This window comes from Drosophila teissieri, chromosome 3L, assembly GCF_016746235.2.
Source record: "Drosophila teissieri strain GT53w chromosome 3L, Prin_Dtei_1.1, whole genome shotgun sequence".
Lineage (NCBI taxonomy): Eukaryota > Metazoa > Arthropoda > Insecta > Diptera > Drosophilidae > Drosophila > Drosophila teissieri.
In genome coordinates, this window is record NC_053031.1 from 7,238,065 (window position 1) to 7,251,803 (window position 13,739).

At 40.3% G+C, this 13,739-nt stretch overlaps 1 protein-coding gene and 1 non-coding gene across 7 annotated transcripts in view; both read right to left on the bottom strand.

The window, feature by feature from the left end:
* Nucleotides 1-1,604: 1,604 nt before the first annotated feature.
* LOC122616019 (cyclin-dependent kinase 14) overlaps nt 1,605-13,739 on the bottom strand; it is a 92,499-nt gene continuing 80,364 nt past the window's right edge. For all 6 annotated transcript variants that reach the window (XM_043791253.1, XM_043791254.1, XM_043791256.1 and 3 more), the window contains 7 exons: nt 13,488-13,699; nt 12,273-12,364; nt 8,700-8,874; nt 8,330-8,591; nt 6,662-6,874; nt 6,387-6,566; nt 1,605-4,618 (listed from right to left, as the gene is read on the bottom strand). In XM_043791253.1, the coding sequence (XP_043647188.1) occupies nt 4,554-4,618; nt 6,387-6,566; nt 6,662-6,874; nt 8,330-8,591; nt 8,700-8,874; nt 12,273-12,364; nt 13,488-13,699 (1,199 nt within the window). In that variant the 3' untranslated portion in view covers nt 1,605-4,553. The remainder of the gene's footprint in view (nt 4,619-6,386; nt 6,567-6,661; nt 6,875-8,329; nt 8,592-8,699; nt 8,875-12,272; nt 12,365-13,487; nt 13,700-13,739) is intronic.
* Nucleotides 13,129-13,193, bottom strand: LOC122618690. Its single transcript, XR_006326060.1, has one exon. It is a non-coding gene; the product is annotated as a U7 small nuclear RNA (small nuclear RNA).

The window sequence follows — 13,739 nt, forward strand, 5'->3', positions numbered from 1 at the left end:
ATGTTTTTCGAGGGATCGTCTTTGTTTATGCACACCTGTCTGTCTAGAAGACTGCGAAAAATCCCCCCGGCGTTTTGGATTTTTTTTTCTGTGCTGTCAATCAATTGGTTGTCTTCACAGCACGCTAATCATTCCAAAATAAATTTTAAAGGCTAAGAATTATAAATGGACTATTAAAGAAACGGAGGATGGAATCACTAGCTACTAGTCTTGTGCTTAACTATGGCCTTTAGTTTGTTTATCATTTTAATGCTAATTAGTTGGTAAAAGTATTTAAACTCAAGATTATATGTGGCATCTTTATGGCAATATGTTATTACTTAGAATAAGACTTTGTTTAGTAGAGATTACTACAAAAACATTAAAGAAATATTTTTAGCACCACACACTACATACTTTTTTTGGAAAAACGAATACTGTTAGAAAACAAAATGTCAGCATCAAAGTTAACAAAGCAAATACAAATATTTAGATATTTTATTAAAGCTATTTTCAAAGATGTATTACTAAGACTTAAACTGCGTAAAGTGGTTAGATAAGCCCACATTTGAGGAGTTTCTCGCCTTAAGTCATCAATGCTAAATGCTAGCTAATTTTATGCAACTGAATCGTATGCCTTGGTAACCAAATTCACTACGTAGTTGGCATGCCAATGATATGCAAAACTCATTCACTGGTCAATTGGTGAAGCCTGCCTCAACTTGGCATTTCCATTTAAGCTACTTATAGTGGCTGATATGAAAGGGCTAGCCCTAGCGGGCGATGAGTAATCATGAGGTGGGGAATGCATGCCAAATGTGGTGGTTTCCCCGATACGTTGACACTGTATTTATAGAACTTATATGCGTTTTTATTTATATGCATTTTGGCCTTAGTCGTCATCGGTTGGTTATAATGCAATACTCACGAGCAGAATAAATATGGATGCAATGGCATTTTTCATGCGGCTTTACAACTTGCTCACGAGATTACCTTTGATTTTCCGTTGTTCCGCTTATGTCATTTGTAATTGTTTTGCTCAATTACAACGATGATGGCTTTTATGGACTTTTGAAGGCTTACAGCTGCATTCGACTTGGTCATTGGATGTTGAACCTAGGAAACCTTTTCATCTGCCCAGCTGCAGATGAATCGTGCCGAGATGCTCGCCTGTTGATACCAAAAAGCCAGGCACAATGCTCATCCAACTCTATTTGTGGCCAAGATGAATTGCCGGCATGATGACGCAACCGACGGTTGGGTGGCAAAAAAGGCGGCAGAAAAATAGGTTTCCTAATATCATGTATATTGTTTGCCATTTGCCCGAAAAAAGAGTTGTGTCATTTACATAATTAATGCTTTGGGATCGCATGAATGCCACCCATTTTCCTTCTACATCATCATTTCAAAGACTTGTCATCCTCTAAATTATTTCAATTGCTCGAATTGGGGTTGAGTGAATTTCAAAGCTTGCCAACATTTCAAGCAATCAAAAATTATTGTCTTATTGTTATTTATCGCCAGAGGAGAACTAGCCCATAAATCAGTGGGAAATTCTTGGGAGAATAAACAGCACTCATTACTTTTCATTGGCCTTGGCCGCATTTTATTTAATATTAAATTATTGTACAGGTTGAACTTATTCAAATTGTATTTAGTTGCCATCCATTTGTTAAATAATAAACATTCAATATTTTTCCACTTTAAATATACCCATCGTGTCTGTTACTCTTGCCGAATATTGTTTTGTTCGTCTTTCGCTACTTAGAAATCAACTACAAATATTTACAAAATTTTCATTCTTATTTTGTGGGCGATTGTGGGCCTCACCCAGTTTTTTCCATTTTTTTTTCGTTTAACTATACAAAAATGCTTACGAGGTAAACATAAAAATTGCATGCTCCATCTAAACTATCGCCTATCTGCATCGAGAGTTCGTAATTTGTGTTAATAGATTTATTTTGTTTTTAACAAAGGTACATTAAATATATTTACGACAAATTCAATGCATTAAAAATATTTAAGTTTCATATCGTTCCAGCCCTCCAGTTAAATGTCTTTTACCTTTCGTTCCCAGGGTTCCGAGGGAGGGATTACCCATTACCCCGCGCTTAGCTACTACACTATATAGAGTACGATCCGCTAAAAACATTCTTAGTTATTTACTCGTTTCGATTACGTTAGGGATTAGCTTAGTTTTCTCCATTATCTGATTTGCTTGCTTGCTCTTCACGAATGTTGTGCAAAATAATCAATTAGAGTTGTCCCGGAAAATGCACCGAAAAATCTTCATTTGCGTTCGCCTGATAAAATTGCATTCAACGGAAACGGAAACGTTAACGATAACGAAAACCAGTTCAATCTTCGCTAATTTCGTTCGATTCGATTCGATTTGTTCCATTGGCTCATTGGCTTATAAACTATGGACGTAACCTTCGGGATGGGAAAAGTGCAAAAGTGCGTTGCCATGCTTCGTTACCTTTTGTGTTGCGATCCAATAATTAATTGGGTAAAATTCGCAGAGAACCAAAAATAGAAGATGCCGTAAACATCCTCTTTGCCAAATTTTTAAGTGCGTGCAAAATTTTGTTTCAGTTTAATGTACTGCTCTTCTTGGCTAGCAAACAATTCTAAACAATTTTGCTGGCCAGCTGCTAGATTTGTATTCTAAAGTGCCTAATTCTTTATCTTTATTAAGTTTTTGTTTACTTTGTGTTGTGTTTACCTTGCTGTAGGGTATTTCAGTGTGTGTTTTTGCATACTTTTTTCATAAATCACAGAAAAAGTTTATTCATTTGAAATATTTTTGGTTTTCCATGCGCCGTTGTTTAAATTTGACTTTTACTTTTGCTACAAAATATAATCTGGTTTTTGGAGCGCTATTAAAACGTGGCCCTAATCGAGTTTAGTTCGAGTTATTTAAGTATCAACTAACTTAACGGGCTTGATATCTCCTTATAATCATGTCTTAATCAGAGAATCTTAGCAATTTGATTGCCTACAACTCAAATTGGCTCGTCATCATTCTCATAGATTTTTACGATATTCATAATATATTTTGTTCTACGCTTTAGTTTCTCTACTCAAATCGTTTTTGATTTATTTACTTGTTTCAAAACCATGTGAAGTGTCTTTGATTTCAATTTGCACATTTGTTAGCTCTCATTTGAACTTCTCCTTAAGATTTGTGGAACCCGCATTCGGCGGGCGTCCTCTCCTTTTTTGGCCAAAAACAGTACGTTTCTTAGATTATGGAAATGGATTGGGCTTGGTTTCGATTCTTCTCGCTACGAACTCTATGTAAAATACTTGGTAAGGTTACTTTAGTGTTTAGTTGATGGCTATTTTATCTCGAATTTACTTTTGGTTGATTGCTAAAAATTTGATTCTACTATTCTGCGTTCTTTGCTAGTTAAATTGTTTATCTATTCGCGTAAGTTTGCATCGAAAATGTTATGATTTATGATCCGTCAGCCTTCCTCCCGACCTTTGATTTTCTACTAAATGTTTCTAGGAATTCAATCATCATCCACACGTCAGCAAATCTGTGGAAAGAACCGAAAACTTAAGTAATAAACAAATACAAAACTAAATCAGCAAACATAAATGGTATAAATGGTTTAAATTTATTGTTTTACATATCTTTAAAGATTGATTTACTTGCTTTTTACATAAATTCATTTAATAGTTATAAAATTATCACTTAAACAGCGCGGCGAACTAATATATTTCATAATGACAAAGGAAGCGTTACAAAATCATACAATCAAACATTTAAAAGGAGCCGTGAGCAGAAAAAAACATCACTTCATTTGAAAAAAGTAAATAATTTTAAGTTGAGTAATTGCTTGGAAATAATCGTTCATTTTTTGAGCACATTATTATTTGATTAATTGATTCGTTTGTTAGGCGCATTGCTGCCGTTTCATTAATTTTTATTAATTGCACTCTATTAAAGCAGTAACCAATTGAATTTTTATTTGCAATTTTAATAAACACTCCGCAGTCGAAAAAACTAAAGAAAAAAGAATGAAAACGAAATACACACGAGCATATCAGACATGATGATGATTATCTCTCACTCATTGCAAACGAACATATTGCGTAAATCCACAGAGGCAATTCACTCACTAAAAGCTACCATTAAATGTAAATTTTTTTGTTAGCTTACAAAAGAATACAGATGAACGTGTCTGCGCTTTGACTAAACTGAGTATCCTTTTCGACGCGGCTGCAGGATGGCGAGAAGTCTAATGAAATCTAAACTAACTTTAAGCAATTTGACTGAAAATAAAAATGCTGCCGTTGGTGCCGTGCCTTCTGCTAAACTCCCTCAGCTAACTCAGCTAACTCACTGCGAAATCGAACTAATAACTAAAAAAAAGTATCATAGAATTATAGTACAAAACTTCTGCGCGATCGAGAAGTTCCTCTTGCATTATATATGGCTGTCGATTGCTGGATGATGCGATAGGTTGATTGACAGATTGATAGTCCAGGAGGATGTCGATTGGGTGATTGGGATCCTAACAGTAGAAACGTACGCCATCCACAGAGAGGACTTGCTTTAATTTTCATTTATTCTGTCGATTTGGCTCCGTGTACAGCTGCACGCCTTCCACGGTGAAAATTGAGGTTTCTGTTGTTTTTGATTGGGGCGAGAAAGAAATGAACAGTGGTAGTTAGTAAAATAAAATAAAATAACATTTGTAATTAAAAAGTTTGAGTTATGACAACATGCTGGACTCTGGCCATGACATAATTTAATTTACGGCCATCGATGAGCGACAATTAAAATTGCCATTGGCGAAATTTCCAGCCGCACATGATACACTCACACAGTTGCCGCCAGGCAACCTAACCACGCACAAAAGTCACTCGCATGTGTACAGTAGTCGCTCTAATGAGTGAACATAGTGTAATGAGAAACAGTTGGGTAATATGATTGAACCCACAGATATTACTGATATGTAAAATACATATTGCATCAATTTCTCTACAATAACAACTAGCTAAAGTTGTTTCTAGTGATCTATGTGGACATTGTGTTTCCTAAAGCAATGCTTACTGTATTAGAGTTCGTAGAACACAGAGTGTATGCAAACCTAAGCCACAAAACCGCACACGGGGTGTGATGACCTCTCCTGGCCATGATAAATGAAGCGCATTAGTTGCGTTTTAATTGATACTTTCTATCCACGCTGCGTATACGCAATGTTGCAGGGGCAAATACTGGGGAAAATTCCAGGAAAAGTTCCACCCGTTCGTAATGAGTTGGGTTAGGGTTTTTGCCAACAGCGACTGTGATTTAGCCAGAAATTAGCATAGCTCCCCCATTTGGATTTGTGTGCAGAAAAAATAGATCCAGTTTTGTGTAAACAAATCACGCGGTAATCGCGTTCTAAGCACACTTTAAGCTGCCCTCGATTAAGCGCAAGTCCAAAGCGGGGAATTTGCACTTTATTCATTTATTTTCGGTTTCACCCACTGCATTCTCGAGTGGCTTTGTGCCCCTATACATATATATGCATTTTTAAGGCCCTCTGTATAGCATTTCCCCAGTTTTTCCCGAAACTCAGTGGATTGCATTTGCCAAATTGCAAAGTCCCCAACTCAATGCTGGTTTTTGGGGCTGACCCTTAAATTTGCTTTTTTCGCAAATGTTTCCATTTACCGAGTTGCATCCGATAGGAGGTCTGCTAATGAATGCAGGTCCCCGGGATAAACGGAAGTTTATGTAACAGAAAGGACAGTGAAGTTGCAGTAGAATGAAATAAAGAAAACATCAGATATTAGATATTGAATCCACAGATTGACTGTATAAAGTATTTCACATAAATATTATAAATGCCCTAGAATAGATATTTCCTTTTGGTGCCATATTATATACGATTTGAATTGCAAAGCGAACCATTATTTACTTTTGAATGTTCACTTATCGCAATCTAATTAGTAGACCAGCTTGATGTGTCTGTCTGTGGGCCTGTATTTGTCCAACAAGTTTGTCCTTTGCATTCGGTATTTATTTTCCCAACTTGTTGCAAACTTTTGCCACCACTTGAAATACAAATTAAAACTGGCAAATGCAATTACTGTTAACTATACCTCGGAAACACTCGCTAAGCAGGCCCTCAATCCACGGAAAACTGTTCGAAAGGCAAACAAATTGTCGCGAAACTTAAATGAGTTGTCCCTTACAAAGAATGGGCTACCGTCACGGGATTTTTCCCTGACTTTCAGCCAACTTTGAGCAAACATTTCATCCTTTTTTCCCCCTTTTTATATTTTCGTTGCCTTGCGTTGCCTTGCGTAGCTTTGTTAATTGGTTTTCTTTCCGGCCACACAGACAATGGCCAAAAGTTTGGGCTGTAAATGTTTAATGCATTAATTCAATTTGCGGCACTCACCGTCTGGCAATTCGTAGAGTTTCTTTGGCAACTGCGCAAAGTACGGATGCTGCAGTGCATCATCGGCGCCCAAACGCTGCTCCGGATTCAGTTGCAGGAAGCCGTTCGCTATCGTCTCGCCCTCGATGATGTCGTACAGTCGTGGGAAGTTGTGACCCAGTTTCCGCGGTCGATAGAAACCTGCACCCAAAAAGGTAAAAGGGGTGGTGTATACACCAAATTAGCATCCAGAGTTCAGCCAGGTCGGTCCTGTGGCCCTGAGGCCAATTACTTACCCAGCTTGTGTGGCTTGTAGCCGGGAAAGTGGGTGACCCCCGGCCACGTGTCCTCGGTGGGCGTGCCCAGCAATTTGAATATCTTGTCCAGCTGATCGTAGGTATCACGTATGCCCGGAAACGTCGGCATCCCGGTCACCATCTCCACGAAGATGCAGCCCACGCCCCACATGTCCAGCGAGGTCGAGTACTCCGTGCTGCCCAGCAGGACATCTGAAATGGTCACGAACTCCACGGTAAGTAAATGCACTTCTGTGTTCTCCCACTTTTGTTGCAAAATAAATTGCCATTTTAAATAAATAAGAGGGCGAGAAACGGGGGAAGAGAGAGAGAGAGTTGAGAGAGACCGGGAACTACAGGACGAGATAGTTCTCCACTTCCTGTGCACCTTTGTGTTTATCTTTGCTGCTGCTTTTTGGCCAGCAGCTAACAAAGTTTAGTCCTCCCATGGGCACACACGAGTTTCTGGGTTGGCTGCTATTTGTGTTTAAATAAGAGCTTAAAGTTTAAACTATAAACATACCCAGTTAAACAGCTTGTGCACAACAATAAGCCAAACTAAAGCCTTCTTGAGATGGAAAACCCAATCGTTCTTTAATATTACTATGTATGTATCTCAATCTTTTTCAGATTGCACCTACTGTAAGTACCTACATATGCATCTGTTCGCCTACGACAACCATTTTCTGCGCAGGTGGCGACAGGTGCCCATGGCAACCACATCCGCATCCCCATCCGCATATCCATCCGCATCCCCATCCGCTTCTAGCGCCTTTGTTTTTCGCAGGCTTCCGCTTTTTGCCTGCCGGCGCTGTCTGCCAAGAAGTGCAGATTAAATTTGTTTAACATGCTTCCCAACTATTCCCCAGCTGACGTTGATGCTGCCCAAGTGTCAGGGGTCAGTAGTTCGGGGTGCGGACGGACTGCAGCGCAGGTATTCCAGCAGACACAAAGTGTTTATGCCCAGGGAATTGCATATTAGAAAAAATTAACTTTATTCCTCTGTCTCTACTACTCCTACGCTTTGGTTTTCCATTTAGCTGGCTGGCAAATTGATGGAAAAATCTTTGCCATGCAAAATGAATTGTTTACCCCATTGTCAAGGGAGGGATCTTAGTGAGGAATTAATTTAATCCCAGCCAAGCTACTCGGCTGCTAGGCCAACAATTTTCAGCCTGCATGGACGTCGATTAATTGGCTGGCATCGAGTGCACAAAACAAACGAAATATTTTAATGCGATTTTCAAATTGGTTCGACTTTGGGGCTTGGGCTAAGCTCCCAACTGCAAATTGTTTGCGCTGTGAAGAGTGATTACTAGTTTTTTTTTTTTTTTGATTGCTTTGGCTATGAGCAGCTTACATGGAAAGGCTCTTTACCGTTTAAGTTTAAACTTTAAAGGGATTAAGAGATGGAAATTCTCTTTAGCATTCCTTTGCCTACGGATGCAATGTGAAATTGATGTGTGAAAAGAAGGAATTTGCTATTCATTCCAGCCAGGGCTACATTTCGGCAAATTTTCAGCATTTTAGGTAACCAAATTAAAAGTAAACAACATTCTCTGGGCTGAGGAATATGGCCAGATATTTAAATTAAAATGCCCAGAATTTCTTATGCTCTCTACTCCTCTCCCCCCCTTCGACACATAGCACAAAATTGGGGAAGCTCACCTGGAGGACGGTACCATAACGTGACCACCTCGTGGGAGTAGGTGTGGCTGGGCACACTCTTGGCCCTGGCCAGTCCGAAGTCGGCCAACTTGAGTTCGCCGCAGTCGCTAATGAGCAGGTTCTGCGGCTTGACATCCCGATGGAGGACACGCCGCTTGTGGCAGTAGGAGAGTCCACGGAGCAGCTGGAAGAGGAACAGGCGCACGTTGCGATGGTCCAGGCCGCCCGGATGCTTCTCCATGTATTGCGACAGATCCGTATTCTGAAAAGCAAATATTCGGTATTAGTTCAAGTACTAATATTCAGTAGATAACGATCGAAGGATAGTGTAAATCGCTTTCGGATCTTAGTCAATGTGTTAAGCACTCACCACATATTCAAAGACAAAGGTCAGCGTCTCGCGCGTGTGGACAATGTCGTGCAGCGTGACGATGTTGCTGTGTTTCAGTTCTTTCAGCAGCGAGGCCTCGCGAATCGCGGTGAAGGGTGCTCCCTCCTCCTCCTGCAGGCGAATCTCCTTCAGCGCCACCCGCTGGTAGGTTAATCTGTGGGCCACACACACAAATGGGGACGGGGGAATTAATAAAATAAATACTCGAGCGAGAATGTCCGACAAGAACAACAATTGCACAGCTGCCGGCGAGGCAACAAAGAATTAGGCCCGCAATTTGTGGTAGGAGTCCTTCTGCCGCCCACATTTAGCGTCCTTGCCAGAAGTCAGGACATGTTGGGCGGATCCAACGGGGGCCTTTGTATATTAAACAGACATAACGACCCAACACGCAGGGAAATGTACGGCAAACACTTAAATTAGGCTAAGGGACAGGCCACAGGACATGGAAGGAAGGACATGGAAGGGAGGACATACAGCTTGGAGCAGAGATGGCGGTTCAGCTTCTCTTTTAGGCAAATATGGTTGAGACTTAAAGCCAAATAAGTGTTGGTCTTAAATAATTGTAAGACTAGACTACATAACGAGCCTATTTTTTATTATCTGTTAAATGCTTGCTTCCAACTAAAAGATGTAGTATCTTTTTGGTTTCGGTGCCAGCACTGAAGGAGGGATATAGCGGACAGGACACAGCGGAGGACATTTGAAGTGTCAAATTAGGTTAAATTATTTGACACTGCCGCACAGACGTTGGCAATTTATGCGGTTTCTTGCATTGCCAAGGCAAAATTCTAATTGGCAGGACAAGAAGCACACAAAATAAAACGAAAAACCCAGCAAACTGGTAAATTTTACCATGAAGTAGTTGACTTTAAGAGCAGGAAAGTTTTTCACGGCTCAAGTTTACCAGCATGAAGATGTTACTCGCGAATATGTCAAAGTGCAAGTTTTTAGGGGCTAGAATTTAGCACGCCAGCAGCTAATTGGGCAAGCGAGGGTTAATGATGATGATGAGGGCTCCTGATGACTGAACTCAAGCGCATCAATTTGTCGAGCAGCATCGTAAATTCTGCGAGGGAAGTAAATATGCGCAAAATACCCTAAACTTTTTATCGCACACATACAAATTCACAGAATTTCCCCTATTCCTTAAACAAAATCACCGGGTTGCGGCGAATTAAAGCGTTTATGTCATATCAAAATGTATTCTAAAATTCACTTGGTTAATAAACCTTTGGCATCTAGGAGCCTGAGAAAAATGCTATAAAAAGCTTATGTCCTTACCGCATCCTGAGCAATTTCCATGTAAACGAAAAACAGCTGCCAGGCAAAGAGAGTTTTCTCATGGAAGGTGCACATAGAAAAACAGGGAGTTGATTCAACAAGAAACAGGGAGTTGTAATCAGATTAGCTCCAAAAATGTAATCAGATTAGCTCCAAAAATTAATAATGCGCATTTAAAATTTGAGCCTTAATTGTACTATATTTCATCTTATATCTTGGATCATTATCATAATGTAGAACTAAATACAGAAACATGATTTTTATCAGTGCATACAGCTTTAAAATTCTTGATGATTTGTCAAGTGCGAAATGGTGGGGGCTTGTGAAGAGGATTTGCTGGCTGAGATCAAACTTTGTCTTGTTAATGTTAAAATAATACGATTTAGTTAGGCATAAACCGAAATTGTGGGTGCCATCAAAGTTGAGGAAAACTTTTCGCAATCGACGAAAAAAAAAGACGCCAGATGGCGTCTTTTCGTGACAGCTGACCTACTAAATGCTAATCAGCAACTTGACTTTCTGCTTGAGGACTCTCAGCTTGATTTCTTGCCCTTTTCTGTGTTTGCATAGGTAGAAAATAGTAGTCGAAAAATGCCAACGTACATTGGGACAACGTACAAAGGAATCCAGGACAAGGCAAGGAAAAACGAAAGTCAAATAGAAGTGAAATCATTCATGAAATCTTTTACAATTGACAAACACAAGAATCTGGAGCTGGGGGATTAATTTGGCAGAAGGGGAGGAAAAAAAAACAGTCCGAGAGGAAGCATAAATCTTGGAGAAGGAAAGTGACCTAAATTTCCATTTGAAAGGCACGAAAAAAACAGAGCGCAAGGACTCTAAACAAAGCAAGGCCCAAGAAAAGTAAAAGCCCAAAACTGAGGGGTCACATTTCCATTTGGCAGATAAATTAGAGCGAATTAATTGCATTTCGTATAAACAAAGGCTAATTGGAACTCATTTCGCATGTAAGTGCCGTCGTGCATAGCAAATGAGAAAACGAAAGCCGGGAAAACTAGGAGCTGTAGGGTAACAATAGGGCGGCAAAGAGGGAAAACTCTGGCGAAGAGGCTGTCAAACAACTTTCTGCTCGTTCTTCACGTAATGCCCATTGTACAAGGAAGAAGTTCGAGGCAACACCACAGCAAATGATTGTCAAATAAATCAAAAACAAAAGGGAGACAAAAGATAAAGTGTGTATGTGTGTGTGAGGGCAGGAGAAAGTGGAAAATGGGCAGGGAAACCAGGGGGCAAGTGGCTGTGACAGGCAGAAAAAAAGGGAATTGGGTGGCATCTATCATCGGGAAAGCAGGACAGGGGCGTCCTGTCAAAAAGGTGACGAACCTGGCTCCCCCTTTGCCGTCTTGCCAGCCCCATTTGTCAAATTATGAGCGAAAGATCCCAAGGCCCCAACTCCGATTGCAAACTCCAGCTCCTTAAACAGCTGAAATCAGTGCCAGACGAGGCGCAAATGAGGCAGCATTTTGTACTGCCATGTTCTTCCGGGCGGGGTAAATGAAAATGGGCCGTGGAAAACCCAAGGAAGCCAACTCAATTGTGGGGCAAGTCTTCACAAAAGTGCGTGCTGTGCACTGGAACAAATTTTATCTCATGCTTAGTACTATTTTTAAAGTGGCTACTGAATGGAATGTTTTTTCCATACTCAAATGATTACAAATTAGAAGAATGAAGACGTAAGATATAGTAGTGGCAATACTGTTTTCGCTCTTCTGGTGATTTATCTCAGTGCAGAGTTAGACCAAGTGAACAATTGGGGACACAGGAGGAAAAGGAGCTGTGGAAACAGGACATTCCCGCTGCTCCTGCTGCAACTCAATCTCCTTCTCCCGCCGAGTGACCCACATTGCCCCTGTGGCAAACCACCCCGTTCACCCCGGCGACCCTTTCCTTTTGGCCGTGATTGATAGCCACATTTGCATGGCTCTGGCTGTAATGAGTCTGCCAACGGGGACAAAGGAATACGCTTTAGGATGGATCGGGAGACGAAGCCAGAAGGAGCAGAGCGCCAAAAATAACTAAGGGAAAACGTCGGATGCACGAGAAAGGAAACTAGCGAATAAATCAAGGCAAAATGACGACACACATTTTTTTGCAGCTCAAAAAAGGGAAATCCATTTTGATCGGGGTGTCCATCAGAAAACTCAAGCTGAGCTATGGCTGGCAATAATTTTTTGTTTAACCCACTGACACGGCAACCCATTTTCTGGCGACCCAGGAACCCGGCTTCATTTTGGGTGCGGTACTCACTTGCTAAATCCTTTGTAGACCGTCGCATAGGACCCTTCGCCCAGCGGCTCGAGTTTAACATACGCCTCCTGCTTGCCAAATGGGGAGTCGCCCTGTGGGAAAAAAAAGGTCGAAAAAAATAAGAGAAGCAGGCAAATGGAGTTGAAAAATGTATCATGTTTGTTAATTAATTAAGCAAAGTTAGTTTGGTGTGCGGTTCAGTTCGCATTACATTAGCGCGTGATGTAATCGGCGGGAATGAATACCCACTTCGGAAAGCCACATGTTTGTTTCCAGTTTGTTTTTCAATTACGCTAAAGCTGCCGTTGTTTTCAGTAGGCATACAGGGGGATTTTCTGTTTATTTAATTACTTAATATGAAGTTGACTCTTGGAGTAAAAAGTTGTGCAAACTTCCCCTTTGTTTTAATATGGTAAATTTAAACTCTCTGCAAACGTTCGGGAATATTTTTGACTTTTAATTAATATCTTAATATGAAGTTGGCTTTTCAATTTTTAAAATAAACATTTGTTTAAAGGTTTGATTGCTTTTATAAAGCACCACCACTTTTATTAATTTTGAGCCCAATGTGCCTAAAAGTATGCAGTGCAATTTATAAACAGTAGTTCATAGTTCATAGTTTAACCGTAGAATTTACGGATGGCGCTACAATGGCACGAACAGGGAAATAAATTTGCAGATCCTTTTAAAAATCCACCAAATATGAATATTTATTTACAAAATAAATCAAGAGATTAAAATATCTCAGTTCAATTGAACGCATACCACTATCGGCATATGTTTATCTTCCATTAGCCTTTTAGTTAAATTAACTTTAACCAAATGGTAGTTCTTAAATTTTAATATTTATTAATGAACGGGAACACTCAATGCCTAGACAAAGGGTCCCACCAAGACAAATTTCAAAGAGAATAAAATTTTCAATGACAAAACAGGATCTGCATAGTGAACTACATGCAAATGCAGCCAGAAGCAGTTGGGAATTATAGAGCCAGTAAATGGAAGCAACCTACGCACATATAAGTATGCTATTTAAAATGAATTAAAAATGCATTTTGAAGGTATAGTTGGCTGATTGGAAAGCAGCTATATGTGGTACAAATTATGTATATAAAATCTCATTTAAAGAACACTTTTTTAATGTCCTTTTGATGACTGTTTTCAAACGCAACAATAAAACGGTGGAATCAAAGTATAAACGTGAGCAATACTTACACCAAATGCACTGAATCGTTTCCGGCGCGGATGCGTTTCCTGTTTGTTCAGAAAGACCTCGGACTTGGGTCTGGGCGGCTTCTTGGGACGCATGACCACGTGGTACTTCATCTCCTCGCGGATGTCCTCGTCGAGCAACTTGCTGTCGGAGGATACGGAAAGCTGTCTCTGGACGCGATCGTGATGGTCGGTGCTGTCCGTGCTGCGCCAGTCTGTAAATAGTGGGCAAAACAAAGCGGAAACGGAATGCTT